Source organism: Podarcis filfolensis, assembly GCF_964270895.1.
Source record: "Podarcis filfolensis genome assembly, chromosome: 8".
NCBI classification, from domain to species: domain Eukaryota; kingdom Metazoa; phylum Chordata; class Lepidosauria; order Squamata; family Lacertidae; genus Podarcis; species Podarcis filfolensis.
Window position 1 is genome coordinate 62,734,794 of NC_139611.1, and position 25,390 is coordinate 62,760,183.

A 25,390-nucleotide genomic window follows, 5' to 3' on the forward strand; every position below is an offset into this window, starting at 1 on the left:
TAACCATAACTACTCATAAGTAAGTTCTTTTGAATTTAGTAGGACTTACTCCCAGGTAAGCAGGGTTAGAATTGCAACCTAAGTGTAATATTAATACAATAATCAGTACAAGTTTAAAACTATTCAGTTCACCAACTCTGTTACATGGTGAACAGTTATTTCCTTTTACAGAAAGATGAGTTCTTGTGAGTGTTTGTTTTATTAAAGATGTGATTACGAAAGATCACGTGTGGAAATGTGAACATGGTATTGATTTGTACACATAATTGGTGTTCCCAGCAAAAAGGTGATCAAATCATCTGCTGTGTACAGTAAGCCCACAACCTATGCACATTTAACTTGTGTGTAGTCAGCTTTATGTGCATGGAAAATAATAATAAAAATGGGGCGGGGTTCTGGGGAAAATGTATTTGAATCATTGAACCCATTGTGTTTTGACTAGACATGACTTTGGATTTAGGTGTGATGCCCAGAACATAACCCCGGTGAAAGTTGTGGACTTGGTTGCGTGCTCACTTCTACTCTGAAGAATGACTCCTTTTTGAGTTTCTGCACTCAAGGCACTTATTTTTTAGCTCCCAGAATTGCATGGTATTTAACTATTTAGAAAGAGCAACAATGGCAAACACCCTTCTCAGGTTCAGAGTGTGGCATGGCTCATCACATTATATCTATCTTCAGTTTTCTGAAGGCATTAAAAGCTCAAGTTCTGCTACCCCAAGTGTTTGGAATAATAAATCAGTGTTTTACAGTGTCTGATCTTGATTGTAAATAATTTGTCCTTCCACTGTCCTACCATTGTCAGCTGTTTTCCCCAAACACAGAACAAAGTGTGTGCAGTCTATTCTATCCTGTTAGTGCTTTAAATGTTTTACATCATAGTAGCAGCATATTAATTATCAGGTAACTCTAGAAATAAAGTACACCCGAAGTTGGGCTTATACAAATGATTTTAATATTTGATATACTAATTCAGTTTAGCATTATGAGATTTTATGGTTGACGTGGGGTTTCAAAGTTAATACCTATCCACTTACCATGCCTAACCAGCCAGTTTTAACTATGGCTTCCAGTAATCTACTGAGTGGCAGAGACACTTCACTCTCTGCTAATGTTCATGTCATTGTGTAATTTGTCTTAGTGGTTTTCCTTTTTGAGCATCCTGGTTTGAATGCAATTGTTCAGTTCTGTGTTATTCTTGATGTAAATGTACCTGAGCTAAAGTAGCATAGCGGCTTATTCATAGAACAATGAATTCACAAGTCTACAGATCAGTTTTTTGTTTGTTTGTTTTTGCTTTGACCTCACCAGATGACTTTAGACAAGCCACTTGCTTCTGCATTTTGAGGAAAATATTTGGTTACCTTATTGGGTGGTTGTAAAGACAAGATAATGCATTTGAAGCATTCAGAACACACTATATGAAGAACACTCTATATTGATGTGTATGGTGTTAATATTTATTCTTTCAGTGGATTCAACATTTTCTTCTCAGCCCATGCTTCTGAATTAAGGGCACAATGTTTATTTCAGATTGAACAGGAAAAATTGGCTTCCATGAAGAAACAAGATGAAGACAAGGATAAGAGAGACAAGGAAGATAAAGAAAATAGAGAAAAGAGGGACAGATCCCGAAGTCCTAGAAGGTATTACTTAAATGTGTGTGTGTTGTTATTTTCCAAATGACTCTTGCATGTGTTGAAGCTGTGGTAGAGCAGCTCTATTAGTTAAATTTTCTTGGGAATGTATCTTTTAGTATTTGAAGTCTAAATGCTCTGGCTATAGCATTTTATTTTTCCCAGTTAACAGTGCTACAAGGTGTACATTTGAACCTACATTTGGGTCCATGGCCCATGTATCATCTATGCAAACTCCCAATATTAAGCTGAGATCTTCAGGATCTTTTTGCTAGAGCTATAATGTGTGCATTTGTTACTAATAAACGTTTACCCTCAACCTTGCGCTCACCAGAAGCTCACGCGCAAGAAGAATAAAAAAAAGATGGGTTTATTACTTGAAATGAAAGTGACAGAGTATATAAATGCTGTTTCAGACAGCAAAGTTTAATTATAAGCAGGTAGCAAGAGTGAGAAGGATAATTGGATTGGATATTAATACATTTTTCAAATTCCACAAGAAACTTGAATATAAATTGACTTCGTCCTAGGCGCAAATCAAGGTCTCCTTCCCCTAGAAGACGCTCATCCCCTATCAGGAAAGAGAGAAAACACAGCCATTCCCGATCCCCACACCATAAAACAAAGAGTCGTAGTGTTACTCCTGCACCAGAAAAGAAAGAAGAGACTCCTGAGCCAGAACCTTCAATCAAAATAAAAGAAACATTGATCCAGGAGGCCACATCTACTAGGTATATCTACTTGTTGAGAAGTTTTCCTTTCTAGTTTTGTTCTCATATTACTCTGAAACGTGATATTCTATGTCATGTGGAGTAGTGAATATAATTCAGAAAGCTGTAATTATACACCAATTTTATTTAGTTATTTGTTCATCATTCTGGCTTGCTTTCATTACTTTTTGAATACATGTTGGACATAACCTGACAGTACTACAGAAATGTGAAAATGTAAGATTGAATATGGGAATGGAAGATGCCAGGAGTTTTGCCTGAGGCATAATCTACCAATCGGGAGTTTATGCTTTTGGCGTGCAAGTGCCTTAAACAAATCTCTTCTTCATAGAACACTGGACATACCGTTTTGGTTCAGAGTTCTTAGCTAACATAAAGGGTGTCTTCTAGAATTACCTGCCATGTGTCTCTTAAGTGTTGCAGATTGCACCCTTAAATTATCTAAAAAAAAAATTTCCCTCCAATTGTAATCTTTGGTTTAATCTTCAAAATGTATTTCAACAGTGATATTTTGAAAGTCCCCAAAATTGAGCCTGTGCCAGATACCAAGGAGCCATCTCCAGAAAGAATTTCAAAGAAGGAAAGGGAGAAAGAAAAGGAAAAGACTCGTCAAAGGACTCCTTCTCGATCCAAGTCAAGGTCAAAGTCTCGCTCACGGTCTGCATCTCATTCAAGACCAAGAAGGCGTCATAGATCACGATCCAGGTTAGAGGGTTGAAAGGTGTTTTTGCCCTGCTGGGCAGCATATGTATTCTTTTTAAGTCACATCTGCCTCATCCAATTTGGATGAAAAAATGGTAAAGCATTCCTCCTCCTCATTGTCCTCTTATCATTTCTTAGAGTTTGGACCATTCCATGTTGTTTCTTCATGTGTGTGGTCATGGGAACAGCCTGTGATCACACCATGTCAAAACAGCCCCCACTCTTGTAAATATGAATTAGGACTTGATAGTTATCCATGCGGGGCCAGTACAGGACATAGAGAGCAACTGCTTTGCTGCTTACACACACTGGTCTCTTTCAGCTCTCGACTGGTCTTCTGTTGCCTGTGTACTGAGACTTCCCAGGGCATGCTGGGTGCTTCCAGAGAAATACATTTTGACTGACATAGATGTGAAGAGCTCCTGCTCCTTTACTGCACCAAATACTACTTTAACCTTAGGAATAATAAACTGTTATATATTGTTGCATCAGTACTGCAGTGGCACAGGCATTCTCCATGACCATCTCAGTAGAATGCTTAGCTTTGAGGAAGGACCCTTTCTCACCATTAAGCATCCAGGTATCTGTTGTGAGCTTTCCTGCAGCAACAAAGCAATAGGGGTGTTGCTTCCAGAGGGGTAAATGGCAGTGTGTGGCCAGGTAATTACACAGGTGTTTGCAATCTTCCTGTTACACTGAGACAAAACAGAAGGCCAGTCCTGCTCCAAGTTTTATAGCAGCAATATACTAAGTGAGTGTGGCTCCACTGATAAGGAACTCCATTCAGTTGGAGAGTTGGCAAAGCTTTGGCCTTGTAAATCAATAAATTTAGTATCTGAATTTTCATGAATTGATAGGTCTTACTCACCAAGAAGGCGGCCTAGCCCAAGACGACGCCCATCTCCTCGGAGAAGAACCCCACCAAGACGCATTCCACCTCCACCCAGACACAGAAGGAGTAGATCTCCTGTGAGACGGTAAGAGTCTCTAATTTAGAACAAGAGTCACCTGTATTTAAGGGATGTATCAATAGTAATGTTTTAGTTGCTTCAGTTCATTCCCCACCCCCCTTCAATCTAGGGAGATGAGAGTCAGAAACAGTCTCCTATTTGGTCTGAAACTGGTCATGAAATACTTTCCTTTTGTGTTCAGGACGAAAGATATACAGAGAAATAAGAGACTTGAATAAAAATAAGAGACTGTTTTGTCTACATCCTGACTTCCTCAGTAGGAAGAGATAAATAAATAAAATACCATGAAAGTTGCCATCAAGGGAAACTGAACGCTGTCATTTCTACAGTTCTCCATGGCCTGTCTTTTTAAATAATATATCCAATGCTCAGCATAGGTTGACACGATGATGATGATGATGATGATGATAAATTTATTTGTACCCTGGCCGGAGCCGGGCTCAGGGCAGCGAACATCACCAAACTAACACAGTGTACAAAGAACATAAAAACAGGCAATCAATTAATTAAAATACATCTTAAAATTAGTTCAGAGCAAATTAAGATCTGGACAGATGGCCATCCACGGATAAAATTGAGAGTGGTTAATGTTCTCCCAGGCCTACTGTTACCACTGGTCTTATAAAGGACCTGTGAGCGGGCTAGGAGGCCTCTTTAATGCTTGTTCTTATACAGAAAGACAAGAATCAGACTGAACCCTGACTAAAGGCCTGGCAGAACAGTTCCGTCTTGCAGGCCCTGCGGAAAGATGTCAAATCCCACAGGGCCCTGGTCTCATGTGAGAGAGCGTTCCACCAGGCCAGGGTCTCTTAGAAAGTGTATTTGTTTCTGAACTATTTTTGAGACTGTACTTTCAAAGAATCAGTGTAGGGGTTGTCAGCTGTAAAAGCAAAATGTTTTAGGATTCAAATAGGACAGATGTCTTTACTTTTAAAGCATTTCTTGGTAAGGTTGACCCTCCTAAGAAGCCTTTGTTTTCCACAGACTGTACCTAAACATCCTAAAACATGGGGGAGCTTGTTTCACAGTAACTTGTCCACCATTTTTCTTTCATGGAATTCTGTGCATTTGCAGAGGATTCTGGGACATGTTTTAGGGCACATAATTTATGTTGGGCACTGACCAGACCTGTTGGACCCTGTCACCGCTGCATGAATAGCAGGTACACCTGACAGTGTACATTGCAGTGAAGTTGTGTAGTAGCATCCCAAATGCCTTTTGGGGAAGAACCCCCATTTCCTACAGAATGCCGTTTGAAAGCATTGCTCCTAAAGAATTAACATACACTCACTTCATTGCTACTCTTTTCATAGGATGCCATTATGTTGCAAAAGGTTATGTGCACAGACAAACTGACATTTGAATATTGCTTTGCAAATTTTGTGACTGGATACTGAGCACTTGGACTTTAGAAAAACTTTTGAAAATTAAACACAAGTGTAGTTGTTTAGCTTTGTGATATCATTTCCAAAGACTAAATTGCTCAGGGCAGGGTTTCTTTTTTTCAGGTTCTCAGGAATTCTGCAGCCAAAGGTGGAGTCAGCAGGTACATGATAGCAACAGAACTGACCACAAATTGCGCCGCAGAATTCTAGAGGCCCTACTTTAAAGTGTAATCTGAAAGAAACTTGACGGATTAAACTCTCAATACTGATGGTTTTTCCAAACATGAAGGAACATTTTTTAATCCCCTTGCATTGGGCTTTTTTGAGACAAGTTTCTTAAATGAAAGAGTCCATTTAATTCAGTCCTTTAAATAGAATTCTTCTAGACCATCCAACTCCTAAACCACTTGAAACCTTTCCCATCACTAACTACTAAGTTAGGTCTGCTGGATGTGTTAAATTGAAAGTGCTATTCAACTGTTTGTGGAAATATCGTAGTAGAAGCTAGTAAGATCTTTGAGAAAGCAGGACAATGCAGATTGGTTACAGTGTCTTATTATGATTAGTCAGAGAATACTTGATGTCAACTTGAATTTTACAGGAGGAGACGATCATCAGCATCTTTGTCAGGAAGTAGTTCCTCTTCCTCCTCTTCACGTTCCCGATCTCCACCAAAGAAACCACCTAAGAGAGTTGTCTCCAGCCCTCCTCGTAAGACACGTAGACTGTCACCTTCAGCAAGTCCTCCTAGGCGAAGGCACCGCCCCTCCCCACCCCTAACTCCACCCCCAAAGCCCCGCCGATCTCCGACGCCTCAGCAATCGAACCGTGCAAGAAAAGGCCGAGGCTCCGTTTCTCCCAGTAGAACCTCAGGTACAGAGGAGTAAATTAATTTTTTTACAAGACGCTCTTAATTGTGTGTATGGGGCTTCGTATAGCTCTTTAGTATCTAATGAGTGGAGTGTCTTAGACGTCTGCATGTTTAAAGTGGAAAGGTTGTGGGGAGAGAGATAGATAATAAATACTAAAATGTTAGGGGGCCATCTGTGTTTTATTCTCCAGCCCAAAACCAGTCCCCTAAGCTAGACGGCCAGAAAAGGCAGGCAGTAAACTTCATGTATTGCTGGCCAGGTACATCTGTAAGTTAAGCACAGTACAATTGCCACACGTGTAGCTCAAAAGAGAGCTGGAGTAGTTACCATGCTATACAAGTACATTTAGGTTTTGTTGCTGTAAGGACTACTTGACATGCACACCAGTAGCAGCCAATAGCATTATTTCACATGTCATCACTTCTGTGCTCCTAGATATAAGGAAAACACTTCTGTGTTTTCTTGGGCAGCTACCTGCATGAGTGGGTTGAGCACAGGGATCAACCTCAGTTGCTTCTTTTGGAGAACTGAGTTCAGTAGAAGCGTTGGTGGCAGGCTGGCAGTGTTTAGTAACTGTTTCAAAGGCTGTAACAGTTCCTTTGCTTGTCCTATACCACACTTATGTTTAAAAATGCCACCATTAGAAAATTCTAAAAAATACAATCATTGTAGATTAGCCTATAATGGTGGTGGCCTCAGATGTAAGTTCTGATTTCAAATTACAGCACAGTGGATGTGGTTAGAGCATTTTATACACTCACCCTCTGATTCCTTTTACAGGGAGCACTAATGAAGATTTATCTGACAAGTTTTGGGGCTTGTTTTTAAATTTGAGTTTCTTACCTGCCCTGTCCTAGGGGCTTGGGACTGTTCGCAGTTTTATCTCATTTCATCCTTGCAGCAACTCCTGTATGGTAGTTTAGGCTGAAAGATAGTGACTTTCCTAGAGTTGAATCTGGATCTGCACCAGAATGGTGTTGGGGGGGGGGGCGTGAATCACATATGCTTTGTGAAGGCTCCTAGGGCACTTAACACTACTGTATAAGTTACTATATATATATACCCAATATTTTCCTGGCTCTTCCTCAGAATTCTGTTTATTTGTTTCTTTTCAGCACCCAAACGTAAAAGTATTGAAAAAAGGGAATCTCCCTCACCAGCACCGAAACCTAGAAAAGTAGAATTGTCAGAATCGGGTGAGTTCCTCAATTTATGTCTTTACATTTTTAATACGGAGTTATTTTGAGAGTATGTGATATTGGGAGTGGTTTGTGTGACTTTGGTGCATTAGGTGCCTAGTGTGTACCTTTTTATGTGAAGATGCCTCATTAAATAAGGCTAACCATTTAAGAACACTATAAAATGTAGCAAAAATAACCAAAAGAGTGAAAAAGCAGCAGCAGTTCAAACATAATCATCTCTAGACTCTCTTGACATCCAAAGCACTGTAAAAGAACCATGTCTTAAGAAAGAGCCCTGAGATTGTGCTCTGTGAATATGAAATGTATTCCATAGTGTTACTGTTAACAGAGGGAAAGCTATAGCTCTGTGGTAGAGCACCTGCCTTGCATAAGAAAAGTCCCAGGTTCAGTTGCTGGCACCCCTAGGTAGGGAGACACTGGAAAGCCACTGCCGGTCAGGGTAGACAGTCCTGATGGACCAATGGTCTGACATAGTATAAAAACACTTCCTATGAAACACACTTGTAAATATAATATTTCAATGTGTTTTTCTTTTAATTTGCACACTTTTCAGAAGAAGACAAAGGTGGTAAAATGGCAGCTGCAGATTCTGTGCAACAAAGACGGCAGTATAGAAGGCAGAACCAGCAGTCTTCATCTGGTACGGTATTTTATAGTTTTGCAGACTGAATCCTTGCAATGTATACTTGGAAATAAGCTCCCTCTTGTTAACTGGGGCCTCTTCCCAAGTAAGTGTACAAAAAAATAATAATGTCCTAATATGAGTTGTTATAAATGGCTTCTATTGCAAACCTATAATTTGGCTAAGTCGCTTGGATTTCTTTATGTGGACTGTTCTGGTTCTATCCAGCATTTCAGGGGTGGGGAACCTTTTCTGACCAGTGGGCCAGAACTTTATCTCCCCACTTGTGGGGCTGCCTACCTGTCAATCACCTGATGCCATAGTAACATCAGCTGGTGCTGTGCTTTAAAGCCCCAATTGTCAGGACTTCAAATATTCCAAACAGCTGGAGAAGGGCTTTCAGACAGCCCCGAACTGCTCTGAGCCTCTGGTGTCTGGAGCTTCAAAGAGTAGTACTGGAAGGGAAACTGCTTTCCCCTCTCTGAGCAAAGCACACTACCACCCTCCCAACTGCTGATGGAAAGGAAAAACTGGAAGCCCACTTTGAAATCCTAATTGTCCCTTTGAAGCCCCACCCTTACCTGCTGCACACCTGATGTCATATATAATGTCAGGTGCTGGGTGGTTGGCCATGGCTTCCTCAAAAGAGAGGCTGGCTAGCCAAATTCTGCCTGCAGGCTGGCTGTCCCCCAGCCCTTTAATATTTGTTACCAGCTCATCCATTTTGAAATTAGTGGCAGCCTTCATAGACTCTATTTAAGAGGCTGGTTTTTAACCCTATAAACTTTTGTTCTGTAGGCCATTGCAGTTATTAGGGTTAGAGGTGAGGTGCAATTTTCTATTGCTGAGAAAAGGCCCCTGCTAGAATAGAGAGTGGCATCTGTGGGTAAGATAGCTGCGTACACAAAATTCACAGGTGTTAGACTGCGGCGGTAGTGAACCTGTGGCCCTCCAGATACCGCATTTACTCTAGCCTAATGCACCATCGAATCTAATGCGCACCTCAATTTTCAGAACATTGAAACCAAAAAAAGTATTTGCTGGCAAATGTAAATGTGCCATTGAATCTAATGTGCACCTTATTTTCACAACATAATTGGCCAGAAAAGGTGAGCAATAGATTCGAGTAAATACGGTATTATGACACTAAAATTTCCAGCAACCTCTGGAGGGCCACAGGCGCCCCTACTCCTGTACCTCAGGCTTATTTCTTAAATCACTGGTTCTTAAAAAATATGAGGTGCCCCTTCCTAGAGAGTTGTAGGTGGTTTGTTGGAGCTGGTGTAAGGTATTTGATGTTTGCCTTTAATAGCTCAAGAGAGTGCCTTATCCTTCTGTGACGTGTTGAGTATTAGTAGGAAATTTTTTTTTTGTTTCCTTGGAGATCTTTCATTAGGCATTTGAAAAGTGTATTTTGGGCTAATGTATCAGCTATAGGCATAGTTTAGATGCAGCAATATCATAGTAATACACTGATTTATTAGTTTGAGCACTGTGCTCTCCCCTACCTCCTCTCACACAGCATATAACTGGGTTTCCCAGTTCAGATGAAAGCTTTCATTTGAAGCACAAAGGGAGTGCATTGCTTCAGTGCTCATTTTAGAACTAATAAGCCATGGTTGGTTAGAATGAGATTGTTACATCTTAACCAGATGACAGTGTTTCCCTCTCTGCTTGCATTGCTCATGGGTATGGCCCTATATTGAAATAATTTAATCTTTTCCTTTCACATCCTTAAAAACTGTTGGCTCACTGCCCTTGGGAGCTAATGGCACCTGGTTGCTTATAAAAGTAGGCTTTATGTGTGAACTGAATGGGAACTTAGAGAAGCCTGCTAGAAACAGCATATAATACTTATAGCTTAGATTACTTCTGGTTCCTAATATCTTTTAATATGCCAGTTTTAGAAGGACAGCCATGTGGGTGGAGTTGGGAATCCATGCAGAGAGGATGTTTGAAAACAGAATCCATAAGATTATTTTTTTCAAACTCTTTAATCAGCCACAGATACATAATTGCACAAATTGATTTGTAAAGCTGCTATTAATCATTCTACAGAAGTTTGCTGCATTTTGATTTTTTTTATTCTTAAGGGGTTCATTCACAGAATTTGATTTCCTTTTAAACTGGTTATTGAAAAAGTTGTGAAAGAAAAATTAGCGGAATTTAGCTGCTTTATATAGAGTCAATTAAAAATAATATCATTAATTCTAAAGTCATTATTGTGTTGCATTTTAGAAACAAGAGTTTTTCATTTTCTGACAGATTCTGGTTCATCGTCATCATCTGAAGAAGAACGGCCAAAAAAGTCAAACGTAAAGAATGGTGAAGTGGGTAGACGCCGGCGACACTCGCATTCCCGTAGCCCTTCTCCATCTCCACGAAAGTGGCAGAAAGATTCTTCCCCTCGGTAACTTCCTTTGTTTTATACTGGTGTTTACTTCTAGCCATTGTGCCATTGTTTTCTGAGCACCTTATTATATCATTTGGAGCTTGTTTTGCTTTTGTATTTTCTGCAGTCAGAACTAAATTTAGCACCTGTCCCAAACTGAGAACATGAATATGTTAATGTTTCGTGTTAGCGATATTGTTTCTGTTGTTCCACTTACTTTAATGACTTTGGCTGATTTTAATCGTTAGGATTCATAATGGGAGCTTCTTGGGGCTAAGAATTGCTAATTCATCCTAGCAAGTAACTCTGGGGGATGTTTGACTTCTCAATTTTTTTCCCTCCCCTCCACTGCTGTCAGGATGCAGATGGGAAAGAGGTGGCAGTTGCCAATTGTTAAAAGGTCAGTTAGCAGGTTAATCTGCTAATTAGGATTAAGTCTTAAAGGGTTTTTTAGAAAGGTTGTATTTACTACTACTACTACTACTACTACTACTACTACTACTACTATTACTATTAACGTCAAATTTATAACACACTGTTCCGGAAAGGAGCCCAGTGTGGCTTCTATTAATCAAATAAAAACAATTCAAAGCAGCACTGTAACATATTGCAGGCAGTACTTATTGCATATTTAACATAGGCCTACCATGTAAAAAATAAAGTGGGGGGATGCTAAGCCTGTGGGAGGTGGTGGTGGAGGAGGGAGCCGGGTGCACCTTAGTCTTTCCTAAGTCTGCTTTGATCACCTCTGCCACCAATTCAGCTACGAAGGAAATGAAAAATAGAATAAAGTTACAAAAATGGGATAATAAAACAAGATGACAGTCTAGCAATGCACATTAGATGTTTTCCAAATAGATATTCAGAAGTAGTTAAAATAGAGTTTTATTTATTTATTTAAAATAGAATTTACTGTGTTACGGAAAGCAGCAGTGTATGATGTTAAAAAAGTTACATTCAGGGGTTTTTAAAAATATTTGTTTAGGATCTACTGTAAAACTGAAAGTGGATTGTTTTTGTTTTTATTACATCAGCTTCTGCATTGTTATAAATTTCTAGTTACAAAAGAAACCCCAACTCATCACAACATTGTGTACTTGTATTGAGGATTATTTTTGTACAATTTTATTTTATGTTTTGCTTCACTTTGCTCTAATATTACAGACACCCCAAGTCTCTTAGAAAGCTGTGTAAATTTTTTTCATGAAACATGGGTACTTTGGGATGTTGCCAGCTATGTACATATGTGGTGATCAGAGGATCCTAGTTTGTGGAGGGAAAGAGGCAGAAAGTAAAAAAAAGTAAAGTGGCACAGGTGACTTGCAAGTGAATTCTCTATCACTTCCACCATATGCCTTTGAAGGGAAAATTAATATGCATATTGAAACTGAGCTGAGCTAAAATCTTGGACAAGCCTGCTTAAATACACTTCAGTTGTCACCTAAACAGGCTTCTCGTTGCTTCTGTACCTGTGACATCTGTGCCTGGAAGGGAATAATTTAAGTTGAATGTCTGTCCCTGTTTTGCCAGTGCAGTTTTGCTCCTTGAGGGAATTGCATTGGTGTTGGGATACTAGCATGTCGTGGATCAGTCAGCGTTGTTGCTTTTCATAAACACGGCGCTGTCGTGCGCAACACAACAGGATTATATTGTAAATTAAATGAATCATAATTGGAGGAAAGAGGGCCTGATAGTAGCAGAACATATTGTCTATGTGTCATCTTACAGCAGCATTGAAAGTGTGTCCCCAAAGACACACGTATTTGCTAGCCTGTCTGCTTAAAAATGGCTATGCTAGTTGTTAGTTGATCCTCTTTTCTTTTTTAAAAAAACTTGCCTGGTGATCCCAGGAGGCTAGGTATGTGGCTTTGTTTAAGCCCTGTCCTCTGTGCTTGTTGGCTACTACTAATATGAGCCCAATGGTTGAGTGGCAACAATTGTTAAAGGGATTATAGCTGAAGGGCAGGATGATGTTGCCTTGGCCAGCAGTAAGCTACTTTGTACATAGGCTATTGTGCGTATGCTTCTTTCTCTAGGATCTGTCTTGAGCCTTTTCCCTCTCTCCTTCCTTTAGTAGGAGGAGGCGCAGTCCATCGCCACTGCCTACCAGAAGACGGCGCTCTCCTTCCCCTGCCCCTCCTCCAAGACGGCGTAGGTCACCTTCATTACCACGCCGAAGGTAATACTTGCTTCTTACCTTATGAAACACACATCTCTATAAAAAGTGTGCTGTTAACTTAGAAATGGCTTTTCATCAACATTTGATAGAGGCATCAATATTCATTATTTTGAAATTGGCAGTGAAACTATTGGTGCTTCTTAAGGTATTTATATACAGTGGTACCTCAGGTTACATACGCTTCAGGTTACAGACTCCGCTAAGCCAGAAATAGTACCTCGGGTTAAGAACTTTGCTTCAGGATGAGTACAGAAATAGTGCAGCGGCGGCACAGTGGTTTAAGCGGCCAATAGTTTCAATAAAGTTTATAAAAGATTAAAACAATAAATCAGGTGAAACAGCCCACAAATATGATCACAATTAAAGGTTAGAGATGACATCCAACGGTATCTGTTTGTGAATGGAACAGTGGTTTACAAAGATTATTTAAATAGGCATATTTCAATAAAAAAAGGTAGTGAAAATGTTATAGAACATTTAGAAAAAATGTATAAATAGCAGGAGGTATTGCTTTCTAATTATGCAGTGGCATTTACAGGCAATTATAGCGAAGTAAAACTGTTCACACAGTTCTCTATTATTTGGAAACACCTTCATGTACCCCTTAAATTACTTTGCATATTTGTTTCTAAGGTCTCCATCACCACCACCTCGCCGGCACTCTCCCACACCCAGAAGATATTCTCCTCCAATACAAAGAAGATACTCTCCTTCACCCCCTCCAAAGAGAAGGACGGCTTCTCCTCCTCCCAAACGAAGGGCATCTCCTTCTCCACAGCCTAAGCTTAGAGTCTCCCGTTCCCCACCACCAAAACAAAGAAGTTCTCCACCCCCAAAGAGACGCTCGCCATCAATATCTTCCAAGCACAGGAAAGGATCTCCGCCCAGCAGGTCCAACCGTGATGCCCGTTCCCCTCTGCAGAACAAACGGCATTCTCCTTCGCCACAGCCTAGGCCTTCCCGTCCTTCTGCAAGTCCCCCGCTGCTGCGCCGGGGACCTTCATCTTCTCCCCAGCGAAGGCATTCTCCATCACCAAGCACCAGGCCCATCAGAAGAGTCTCGAGAACCCCAGAGCCGAAAAAGTCTAAGAAGTAAGTAATTCATTGGCAGCCAAAGGACTGCTTTTGATATTTGAAAAGCAGTTTGGATAGGCCACTAAGGAATTTCTGAGAATATTACCAACCCTGAGGTGTATTGCGTAATTTCCCTACCAAATACCAACTTGTCTGATAGGACTTAGACATGAAATTTCATGACAGAACACTGGAGAAGACCCATTGAAATTAATGGACTTAAGTTGGTCATGTTCGTTAATTTGAGTGGATCTTCTCGGACTGACTCCTGTTGGATACAGCACATTTCTATCATCTGTTCCATCGGTGGTTATTTATTTGTAACAAAATCTTAAAAGAATATAAATTCTTGATCCCACAGTCGACTGTAGCATACTTGATTCCAGTCAAATATTAAAATATGGTTGGGAATATGTTGGTTTCTGACCATACCTTGGTGACAAAAAAATGGGGAGAAACCCCAAGAACCTCTGGTATAAGAGCAAATAACAAAACGAATAATTAGAGCAATGGAGTAAATTTAATATACTGGAATTTTTAAAAAAATAGAAATGAAAACATGGAGGTTATTTAAAGGGCACATAAAAGTTTGACTAAATATTGATAGTTTTAAAAATAAGTCTTTATTAAATTTTAACCAACATAAGAAAAAAAATTCAGTTGTCAAAACAATATAGTTTTGATTTAAGAGTAACTCTCTGGGAAAGATCATGATTTATTATGTACATATATTTATGTACCATTTCAGTATTTTTTTTTTTAAATCCTACAAACCATACAAATGTCACAAGGGACCTCTGTCCACATGAGATAAAAATGTACAAATTGGTTGTGACATTAAAATTCAAATGAATTGTTTTAGAGCTGTAATAAACATAAAAAAGAGATTTCATTTGGAAAGCCATGAAAGGATATATCTTGGAAAAATGGAAAGGGGGCTTGAAGTTTCAATTGTAGGATAAAGTCTGCACTTAGAGAACATTTAAATTAAACTTGTGTATTTGCATATTCAATTGAATTCCATCATTCTTAGCATGGAAATCAAGATTTATTTATTTTTTACCTCTTTTCCTAAGGGTTTCCACACCAAGTCCACATTCTGTGAGAAGGGGATCTTCATCCAGGTCTGTTTCAGGATCTCCTGAGCCACCTCCTAAGAAACATCCAGTGCCTCCATCTCCTGCTCGATCTCGATCGCCTTCTGCTCACTGGTCGCCACCAGCACCTGCAAAGAAGGCTAAAAGTCCTACACCAAGTCCATCACCAGTAAGGGTGTGTATCTTCCAGTGCAACTGTGATGGCCACCTCTCAATTCATGCATGTGGTTTAATCAACCATCCTCTTACACTGACCGAAACAATGTTTGCTGGGTCTAATGCAGCTGTGAATCACTACCAAGCTAGACTGACAGTTACTTTATTACTGGATTCCTCATGCTTTAATTTCAAACACGAAAGCTTGTATTTTTGCCAATATACAGGCAAGTGATCATTGTCAGGGAGTTGTCTAGGAATGTATTGCTTTGTGGTGTATGTTCAAATTCACATTATTTAAAACATTTATATGCCGCCTTTCCATAAACAGAGCAAAGCAAACACTCACAAAACAATTTGCTTAACATTACAGAACTCTGATCAAGAAGGGGGTAGCAAGAAGAAGAAGAAAAAGAAGGATAAGAAGCATAAAAAGGATAAAAAGCACAAGAAGCATAAGAAGCATAAGAAAGAGAAGGCTGCAGTTGCTGCTGCAATGACTGTTTTTACCACGTCTGCACAGGAAGACCAGGAGAAAAATATGGAGCCCCAAAAGGTGAATATTTGTTCAAAACATTTATAAACCACTTTTCTATATTCCATGTGGTGGGTTGGAAACTGACTGGCAATGGTTCAAATATTAAGGGTCCAGGAATCAGATTACAAACTATTTTAGAACGGCACACAAAGCTTGCATTCTTCCTTGTACAGTTCAAGAATACCTTTGTTTGAATATACCCACGAGCTGTGTACTCCAGGCATTTGCAGGCTGTGGTCTTGCATGGGATCAGCTTTTTGCCGTATTTGGCATCCTGAGAACCTTTGTCTTAAGGAGGCATAGTTCTGGCCTGCGTGAGGCTCTTACATGGAAAAGGGCCAGCAACTGAAGAGAGCAAGGCTGGGGCTTGAGCTGCTGTTCTCAGGCTTCCTTTCACTACTGTCCATCTACTCACTCTCTCAGTTGTCAGTATTGAAACATGCTGATATAAAACATAAGTTCATATATAAAACATAAGATGGAAGCTGTGATGAGAGAACCTGGAAAGGAGGAACCTATGATCTTCCCAGCAAGCGTAGCTGCTGTCCCAGGGAAGGAGATGGCATGTTTTCATACTAGCAGTACAGAATGGAGGGAGGTTGTTTGGCATCCTTGCTAGAGGCACACCAGAATGCAGGCAAGGCCTAGTAATACACCGTGGGGCTGGCTTTATACCATGAGAATGAAGCCCTGCTTGTTTGACCTTTGTAAAGCAGAGGTGGAGAGCCTGTGACATTCAAGATGTTGTGGAACTCTTGCTCTCATCTGTCCTGGACAACATAGCCAGTTGTCAGGGATTTTGGGAATTGTAGCCCTGCAACATCTGGTAGGTCAGAGGTCCTCCATCCCTGTTTTAAAGGCAAAAAAAGATTGTGTTTCACCAAAATCTGCTAAAGTGTGATACTTATTAATACTTCTTTCCATTTTATATATAGCTCCATTGTCTCAAACTAGAATTCCTAATGTTGATAGTGTTAGTCTAAAAAACTTAGGAATTTTGCTGTTTGTATCATGCAAGTTTCTGCTCTTTGGCCAAATCTAATTCAGGCTCATATTCTGTGACTATAGAAGTAATTGCTGACTTTCCATTGCGTTAAGGAGACTGAGAGTGAAGCAGAAGATAACCTGGATGACTTGGAAAAGCATCTGCGTGAGAAGGCTCTGAGGTCAATGAGGAAGGCGCAAGTGTCTCCACCATCTTAGGCTGAAGCAGCATTTGATATAATGTACATTTTGTTTGGTTTGTACTCAGACTTCAATTTCAAATTGCTAAAATGTGTTTGAGCTTTAGACTTTAACATTGGTTGTAATAATTGCTAGGTTGAAGTTCATGTTTAAAAAAAGGCATGGATCTTCATTACAAAAAAGCATTCACGGTGTACTAGTGACCTCCTTCAACAGTTGACATGGTTTCACTAGAATTTTCTTATGCAGTAAGGAATTCTCTCCCTCCCCTTCCCTTCAAGGGTTTTAAAACGAAGCTTACAGATCCCACAGTTCCTCTAAAATGCCGTTGTACAAATGCTTATGGAGTTTCTAATCTGATTTCTTGCCCTAGGCCATTTGTGGTCTGTTCAGTTATCAAAGAAATTGCATAGAAACACTTGCAAATTCTCAGATTTCTCTGTTTGCCTGTATTGTCTATGCTTAAAACCGGGATTAGTATTTGAGGACGGTGTCTACATGGTAACCTGCTGCTCTTGCCAGTGGGGTTTATAATGATGTTTATCTGGAATGCTGGAATTTAATTTGTTGTTGTTTTTTCTCTTTCCCGCCCCCTCCCTCTTTGTTTTCTTTTTAAATTAGTTTCCATAATCGGCAATCTCAGCAGAGTTTGGCATACAGTTTTGTTCTGTGAAATGTTGTTGTTGCCCCATTCATAGTTTTTTTTTTTTTGGTCTTGTTGCGGTCCTTTGGAATAGTGTGAAACTTTCAGAGCTGTGATCTCTGAAAGCCTGAAGGGCCTGAACTTTGGATATTGTCATGTTCTCACTGGGGTTTTTTGTTTTTTTAAAAAACTAAAGCTATTATAAAGCTTGTGGATTAAACAAAATAAATTTCTAAATTTAAAGGATCTTGGTGATTTATGTATGTAATTTCTCCCCACTCAAAATTCAAGTAAACAAATTTGCTTATTTTGCAGAAAAGTGTGTGGTTCTAATCTTGTTCACTGAGCTAAAAACTTCCCCAAAGGTCCTAAAGTGCAAGGATGGGGAACCTGTGGCTCTCCAAATGTTGTTGCACTCCCAACTCACATCAGACACAGCCAGCAGAGCCTGTGGCCAGGAATGATAGGGGAAATCTCTGGAGGGCCCAGCACCATTTTGCCTTCATGCAATGGAGCCTTTTGCAGATGCTGCCTCTGGTCTAGAGCACTAGAGTTCCCGTGACTGTGGGTATTGCCCCTCTAACAGAGGGGCGCCTTCAGATGCATACCATTTTCCATGAGCAGAATTTCCTCTCTATCCAGTGGGCAGTTCCTCTTCACAACAATCAGAGCTAGAAACATGCCACTGTTTTAAAATTCACAGGCAGGAAGAGTTCTTGAAGAGAAGTCATTCAGGCTCTTCCCCACCCCATCACTTCTGTATTACCATAGCTCTGCCATTTTCCTTTCATTAAAACTCATCCTTGTTTCTACTACTATTTATTACGCTGCCTGGGTAAAGAGGCTTCAAATTTGCATTAAACATTGATCTAGGAGAGTGGGGAGCCAGGCGTTCTGGCTTTCTTCTTCTAAGCCATGCCCAAACCTGGAGATCACTGCACAGGGCCACTTGGCCTTTCTTCCTTTCTTCACCACCACCTGCTCGTCTTCTGACTGTGCTACACTTCGATCTCTCTAGTATACCAGTTCCATTCACAACCACAAAGGTATAGATGAAAATATAGAGCCGGCATGTGCGCAGGCTCGTTCCCTTTCTTACATCTATAAATGATTAACAACATATTGAAGTGTCATGATTGCAGAGTTTCTGTGAGATTCACTTACTATACCAGGCATACTACAACTCACTTTTGTTTTAATGTGGAAAAAGATGGTTCGAGTGCTGGACTACAACCTGGGAGACCAGAGGCTGAATCCCTACTCATCCATGAAGTACACTGGGTATCCTTGGGGCAGTCACTGCCTCTCAGCCTAACCTACCTCACAGGGTTGTTGTAGGGATTAAATGGGGAGGAGGAAAAGTGTGTATGCCACCTTGAGCTCCTTGGAGGAAAGGCAGGATACAAATGTAATAAAAACAAACCAAGCAGTAATGAACAGGATAAATATCTGGAAGTGTGTGAGGACCATGGGGGTTTTGCACTCATGCAGTACTTAAATATTGAGTATTCACACATACCACATCTTCAGAACCAGGGTCCAGGTATATAACCACTTGGTTATAAGAGCTTCATGTAAATGATGACATTATATTGAAAAACCGCATATCAGCTGGATCCCTGACACTTAAAAAGTCAATGCTTCCCAAATAAGTCTTTGCTCAGACTTGACATGGTACTAATAAACGATAGGCCCAACAGACTGACTCATGTTGCAGGGTGTGATGTTTTGTGTTTTTTCTTGCTTTTGTGGTGGGAGCTGGCATGTTCCAAGGACTATTTTGCACTAGCATCTTTAAACTGATGGTGTCTGGCAGGCCATTTGCTGCAAGTTGTTCACTCATTTGGCTTGCAGTGCCAGCTGAAGACCACTAGAGGGCAAGATGGATCAAGCAGCAAGTTGGAGAAGATGAATTATTGACATATGGAAGGCATTTATTTAAAGCTTAATATCATTAGCATCTCTAAACTATACATAAAAAACCATAGAGAATAAAACAATAAAAAGATCAAGTGTAAAACTGAACATAAATCCAAGCTCTTGCCTGAAAATAACCTGAAATAAAAAGTCCTTGTCATATACCTGAAGTCCAGCAAGGAGCATACCTTTCTAATCTTGACTGGAAGGGAGTTCCACAGGATTGGGCTCACAACACTGAATGTACAGCTTCTAGTATATAAAACAGGCTTTCAAATAAGTTCCACTCGGAGTAGACCCATTTAAATTACTGGATTTAAGTTACTATGACTAAAGTGGCCACAATCTAGCACTTATATAATGTATATTGAATTGCAATCAGAAAACATCAGTTAGCAATGCAATTCCAGAAATCAATTGAAAAACAACAAAAGCCATTCATAAAGCAGTGATCCATAAAGGAAACGTCAGTAGCCACAACAAATGAAACAGATGCACACATGAGATCTGTGCCTCGACACTAAGGACATTCCACAAAGTGAGTAGTACAATGGGAAATTCTACTCATCGCAGCCTGTCACACCTCAAGAGCTGGAGAATCTGGACCAAGGCCTTGAGCAATGAACAGCATGTGGAGAGGAACACATGCAGGGGGGGCAGACAGCCGTGTACATTTGCCCCTGGCCTCGGAAGGCTAAGCTGGCTCGGGAGGCCTGCTAGGGACAGACAGCTTTTTTGTTTTGAGTTGTATTTTATTCTAACAAGGAACTCGGCTACATTAGTAAAGAAACAATGATTTGAATGCACTATAAACATGCAATACCAGATGGCGCTTTTGTAAACAACCACAAGGCACCGTACAAAAATGGCAGCCAGCACCCACAAATAATCCATAAATATTGGTTGGTAAAAACAACCTTCATTTCAAAGGCCTGTCTAAGTAATAGGTTTTTTGGAGATGTCTCAAAGAAGGCCAGGAGGATTCCTGTTGACACTTTACTGGCAGGGAGTTCCACAGGGTAGGACCTGCCACCTTAAAGGCGTGATCCCTATTAAAGGCTGACTGAAACTCGGAGATATGGGAACCCCAAGAAGTGCTCCATCAAAATACTGCAGTGATCAAGGTGGAACACAAGGAATCAGATGGTCCTTAAGGTATTTTTGGGCCCAGGTGTTTTGGTTCCTTTGTGAATTAACCTTAGAATATTGAACCTGTTCCGGAAGCAACTTGACAACCAGTGCAGCTCTCAGCATATCTTAATGGATATCGTTGGCTGTTAGCGTCATAAGAAAAGCTACTCTCTGAGCTATATGGGACTTTAGTCAGTTGCCTACCATCATGAACTTCCAGGCACAAATCAAAAGATTTGATTCTATGTTTTCTCGCTCATTTTTGTAGCTGAAAAGCTCTGTTTCTCTCCTGACTATTAGGGCATTGTAGATTGAAAAGAAAACCTTCCTCCGTAAAGCTACTTGAACACCCAAAACCTAGTTATATGGAGGATGCCTGGGGATTGCTTTTAAGTGCCGCTGGTGTGAGTCAAACCTATTTTCTTTCTGCTTTTATTTAATCAGAACCCACCGACTGTGCAATGGTCTAGCTCTACTGAAGGTTGGCTGGAATTCCAACTTAAACTAGGGCTACGTTAAGTACAACTAAATGCACAGCTCATGAATGGATCAAGGTTGGGGAGAATTGTTATTATTCAGATGTTTTGGTTTCTTTTTAAGAATTTAAAAAGGTTTTTCACTGTAGGACCTGAATTCTTCTCAGGAGGGAGCCAGCTGCCCAGCAGAAATAACGGCATACATACAAGTACATAATGCATTATTTGAGATTAAAAGGCCCACACCTGAAAGTTGGTGGTTATTGTGTGTCCATCTATGCTAGTGTAACACACACCAGCACATTGTTCTAAACCAGGAATGGGGAACCTGAAGCCGTCCAGATGTTGTTGGAGTCCAATTCCCATCAGCCGCAGCCAGCGTGGCCAATGGTCAGGTATTTCTTATTAGAGGTTACCGCCCACACACTTCTGCTGCGCTTTCTACTTGTGTGGTGGCACCTCAGTAAAACCTCATCTTACTGTTTATAGCAGAGTATTTCCCTGGTGGCAGATGACAGGAACAGTAGTCACAGACAAAGTCCTCAGTCAAGAGCTTCCTTTTTGCTTGACTGGTTGCACAAGCATTTCTCTTATAAAATATATACAAACTATTTACATGCCTTCTATATCTCTCCAGCACGGCATAAACTCAGCATGTATGTGTGCTTTCCTTGTGCTGAAATTGCATCTCTAACTGACGCCAATTAAGCCTTGAGTGCCACTCCCACATACTGAAGAAACTTCTGGAACGCTTTTTAAAGTTTAAAGGAACTATTACTCTGTTTCGTGAAGAATGTATTCCTAACATTTCTTTGATTCCATTCATGATTGCTTCCCATAAAATGTCTCATAGTCAACAGAAACCATTTTGGAGCAGACCTCCTGATGAGATGGTATCTGCAGGGAGCCCTCTTGATTGGTTGGGTATATAAGGGGTGAGGGGATCTTTTAGGTATTCTGCTCATAAGCTTTGTGCACCAGAACCAACAGTTTGCTAGGAGTTGCAGGCCAGCAACATCTCCAGAGGCATGAGCAGTTAAATGGCAAAAGGCACTGGGTGAAAGAAGCCAAACACTTATAAATTGTGATCTAATAAATCAGAGGCAAACATTTTTTTCAGAGAACGTGCATTCCTCTTTCCTTCGCCAACAAGCCAAAGTAGCTACCAACAGCGCTTAAGTAAATTTAAGCAATTCTAAAACAATAAGAGCAGGGCAGAGGGGACCCATCAAAACAACAACCCAATAGTGGAAAATAATGAAGTAAAACTAGCAAGAAGATAGCAAAAAAACTCCAAAAGCAAATACAGTGGTACCTTGGGTTAAGAACTTAATTCGTTCCAGAGGTCCGTTCTTAACCTGAAACTGTTCTTAACCTGAAGCACCACTTTAGCTAATGGGGCCTCCTGCTGCCGCCACACCACCAGAGCACAATTTCTGTTCTCATCCTGAAGCAAAGTTCTTAACCCGATGTACTATTTCTGGGTTAGCGGAGTCTGTAACCTGAAGCATATGTAACCTGAAGCGTCTGTAACCCGAGGTACTACTGTAGTAACAAACAATAGGCCAAGAGCAACATACAAATTTGTTACCAGGTGCTGAAAAATAAGAAATGAGGAGGCCAAATGGGTTTCTCTTGGAAGGGACATTTCAAAGAAGAAGAAGAAGAAGAAGTCACACCTGAAAAGGCCCTTTTACATTTGGGGTGACATAACTCCAGCCTGCCTCCTGGCTTCCTAGGAAGCCTCTTGCCAAAGAAACATGTCTAGGTATTTCCTATCCCTCTCAGCACCAATATCTACATCACTCTACCTCCAAAGTTGAGCCACCCATCCCTCTGCCCCCAATGATCCTGCAGATTGTTAATTGAGGTATGTGAAGATTGCTACATGCCGGATCAACCTGTGGCTCTTTCAGGCTGCCTGATTAGAGCATTTGAATTCCCCATCCTTTGGGAGAGTGTCACCAACCTCCATAGAAATACCTGGGATTGGTTGTGGGGGAGCCCAGGGCATGGTTGGTTGCCTTTGGTTGACTGCAGCAAGATTTGTTTGCGTGTGTGAGGGGGGTGGGTTGTTGGGTCAAGTTGGCCATATTGATTTGTATGCTGTTGGTGGGTTCTTGTTGTCTTGTTGGGCTCTTTCTCTCCACCTCTCCCAACCTTATACTGTATACAATATTATTGTCTTGCATCGCATGCAACTGATCTGAAGAAAAGACTCTATGACCTGAAAACAGAAACAATGCACATACAGTGGTAACTTGGGTTAAGTACTTAATTTGTTCCAGAGGTCCGTTCTTAACCTGAAACTGTTCTTAACCTGAGGTACCACTTTAGCTAATGGGGCCTCCTGCTGCCGCCGCACCATCGCCGCACAATTTCTGTTCTCATCCTGAAGCAAAGTTCTTAACCCGAGGTATTATTTCTGGGTTAGCGGAGTCTGTAACCTGAAGCGTATATAACCTGAAGCGTATGTAACCCGAGGTACCACTGTACTTTTGTAACCCAATAAAATCTAATCAATCGTTCTCGTTCCTGGATCCAGCCTGGTAATGGCCCACTAAAGATGTAAGGAAGAAAACAAGGGAAAGGGGGCTTTGAGCCAGAAAACAAATGGGTAGGGCCCTCCCTTCAACTCTTAGATAGTTAGAAACACAAATTTTGCATTTTAGAGCAGAGTTTGTTGTGATGTGACCTAGAAGCAAAGCAGGAAGATGGAAAGCAGAGAGGTGGAACAATGATTGATTACTGTTTGAATCTAAGGCTGCAGCTATGGGAGAAACAAGACTGTCTTGGGGTGTTAATGCTGTGAACCCCTCCACTGTAGGGTCTGGTTGTATAAATGTGTAAAGAAACCATATATCGTAAAGACACCACAGTCTCTGCTGTGCTTCACTCCCAAAATGAAACAGAAACCCTGGGTAAGCACCTGAAACCCCAGGAATTTTACACCGCTCAGAGATTGGGGTTTTGTGTTGTTCTGACATTTTTGTTTTGACCAGCTTCCACACTTGGGTGAAGAGGTCTTTGCCAAGGGAGTCTACTTTGTATTGTTTAAGAATCTAGCTGCTGTCACTTTTTTAGTTGTTTTTTAAATGTTATTTAGCTGAATTTATTTTTCACATCACCTTAAGACATGTGGAAGGCCCCGGTGGGCACAAATGCCACATTGGTGACCCCCAAATATAAAGCAATAAAATAACAAGAGGACCTTTGAGAAATGTCAGTGCCCTCTGCAGAAGAAACAGAAACCAATTAACAGAAACTAATTGGAGATGCCCTCTTCCTGAGCAAGTTTCAGAAGCATTGTTAAAACCGGCTTTTGGAGGTTGAGAAATGAGGAAATGCAACTGGGGTGGAGGTTTTTTCGCAGCACTTTGCCCCACTATAATTTGGCTGACAGGGGCCAACCCTACAATTAACTGCAGTGAGGCCACCTGCCACCCCAGGAAGCAGCAGTGGAAGTCCCCAGCCACTCCTATTGAGCCCTTCTGTTAGAGGACAGAGCGGAGTGTGCCACATGGCCTGTTTTCCACCACCCAAGATAGCCTGCTTCCCTCAGGTGCGGTCGGAGCAGGAGGCTGTCCCATTGTTGATGTGGGAGTAAGATTCAGCTGCCAGTCCAACTGGCTTCTGTATGCAGAATGCAGGACAGAGTGGGTGGGATGTCTTAGGCAGCCAAACCTCTTGGGCCAGCCTGGAGAGTTGTTGAATTTGTGGTTCTGCAGCAGGGGTGGGGGACCCCAGTCCTAGGGGCCCACTGTGGCTCTCAAATACCCTCTGTTTGGCCCTCAGAACTCTTCCCAAGCCCCACCCATCCCCAGTCCTGCTTCACACCCCTCTTTGAGTGTTTTTGTTTGGCTGCAGTATGTCCTTGAACTCTGATAATGCCTCCTGCTTGCTTGGAGGGCAGAGAAAGGTGAGTGAATGTGAGTAGAAACCACCCAACCATACGAAGGCAAGATTTACACACACTGCTCCACCTGCTTTGGCATGTGGCCCCCGAAAGGTTGGCCAGAAGAGAATGTGGCTCTTGAGCTGAAACTGGGCTAGAAATGCAAGTCCTATGAATAAATGCCATATTTTTTCACTTGGTCTGATGGTCACTCACTGTGCCCTCCTTTCCTCTAGAGGAGTGTAAGCACATAGCTGCTTGGGATAGGGTCTACTGCCCTCTCTGCTGCCCCTGGATAAAAACAGGAGAGTTCTGCTGGATCAGGCTGAAGGTCCAACTACTCCAGGGCTGTACAGGGTCAGTGGTGTAGCGTGGGTTGTCAGCACCCGGGGCAAGGCAAGTAATTTGCGCCCCTAACCCGTGGATTTGCGCCCCCTAACCCATGGATTTGCCCTAACCCCAGATGTTGCGCCCGGTGCGGCCCGCCCCCCATGCACCCCCCACGCTACGCCACTACAGGGTTACATGATCTCACCCCTGGGTGAATTTCAAAGCCCTCTGCAAGCAGCCTTTATTAGTTAGTTA

At 41.3% G+C, this 25,390-nt stretch overlaps 1 protein-coding gene across 26 annotated transcripts in view; it reads left to right on the top strand.

Moving 5' to 3' along the window:
• SRRM1 (serine and arginine repetitive matrix 1) overlaps positions 1 to 17,632 on the top strand; it is a 28,058-nt gene extending 10,426 nt beyond the window's left edge. For 4 of the 26 annotated variants that reach the window (XM_083625494.1, XM_083625490.1, XM_083625495.1 and 1 more), the window contains 14 exons: positions 1,534 to 1,646; positions 2,168 to 2,368; positions 2,873 to 3,073; positions 3,928 to 4,047; positions 6,028 to 6,299; positions 7,414 to 7,494; positions 8,054 to 8,140; positions 10,388 to 10,532; positions 10,873 to 10,914; positions 12,589 to 12,693; positions 13,327 to 13,785; positions 14,844 to 15,039; positions 15,394 to 15,576; positions 16,657 to 17,632. In XM_083625494.1, the coding sequence (XP_083481620.1) occupies positions 1,534 to 1,646; positions 2,168 to 2,368; positions 2,873 to 3,073; positions 3,928 to 4,047; positions 6,028 to 6,299; positions 7,414 to 7,494; positions 8,054 to 8,140; positions 10,388 to 10,532; positions 10,873 to 10,914; positions 12,589 to 12,693; positions 13,327 to 13,785; positions 14,844 to 15,039; positions 15,394 to 15,576; positions 16,657 to 16,761 (2,310 nt within the window). In that variant the 3' untranslated portion in view covers positions 16,762 to 17,632. Of the gene's footprint in view, positions 1 to 1,533; positions 1,647 to 2,167; positions 2,369 to 2,872; positions 3,074 to 3,927; positions 4,048 to 6,027; positions 6,300 to 7,413; positions 7,495 to 8,053; positions 8,141 to 10,387; positions 10,533 to 10,872; positions 10,915 to 12,588; positions 12,694 to 13,326; positions 13,786 to 14,843; positions 15,040 to 15,393; positions 15,577 to 16,626 lie in introns of all 26 variants that reach the window. The other 22 variants (XM_083625509.1, XM_083625498.1, XM_083625497.1 and 19 more) reach the window with 12 other exon arrangements.
• The last annotated feature ends 7,758 nt before the right edge of the window (positions 17,633 to 25,390 follow it).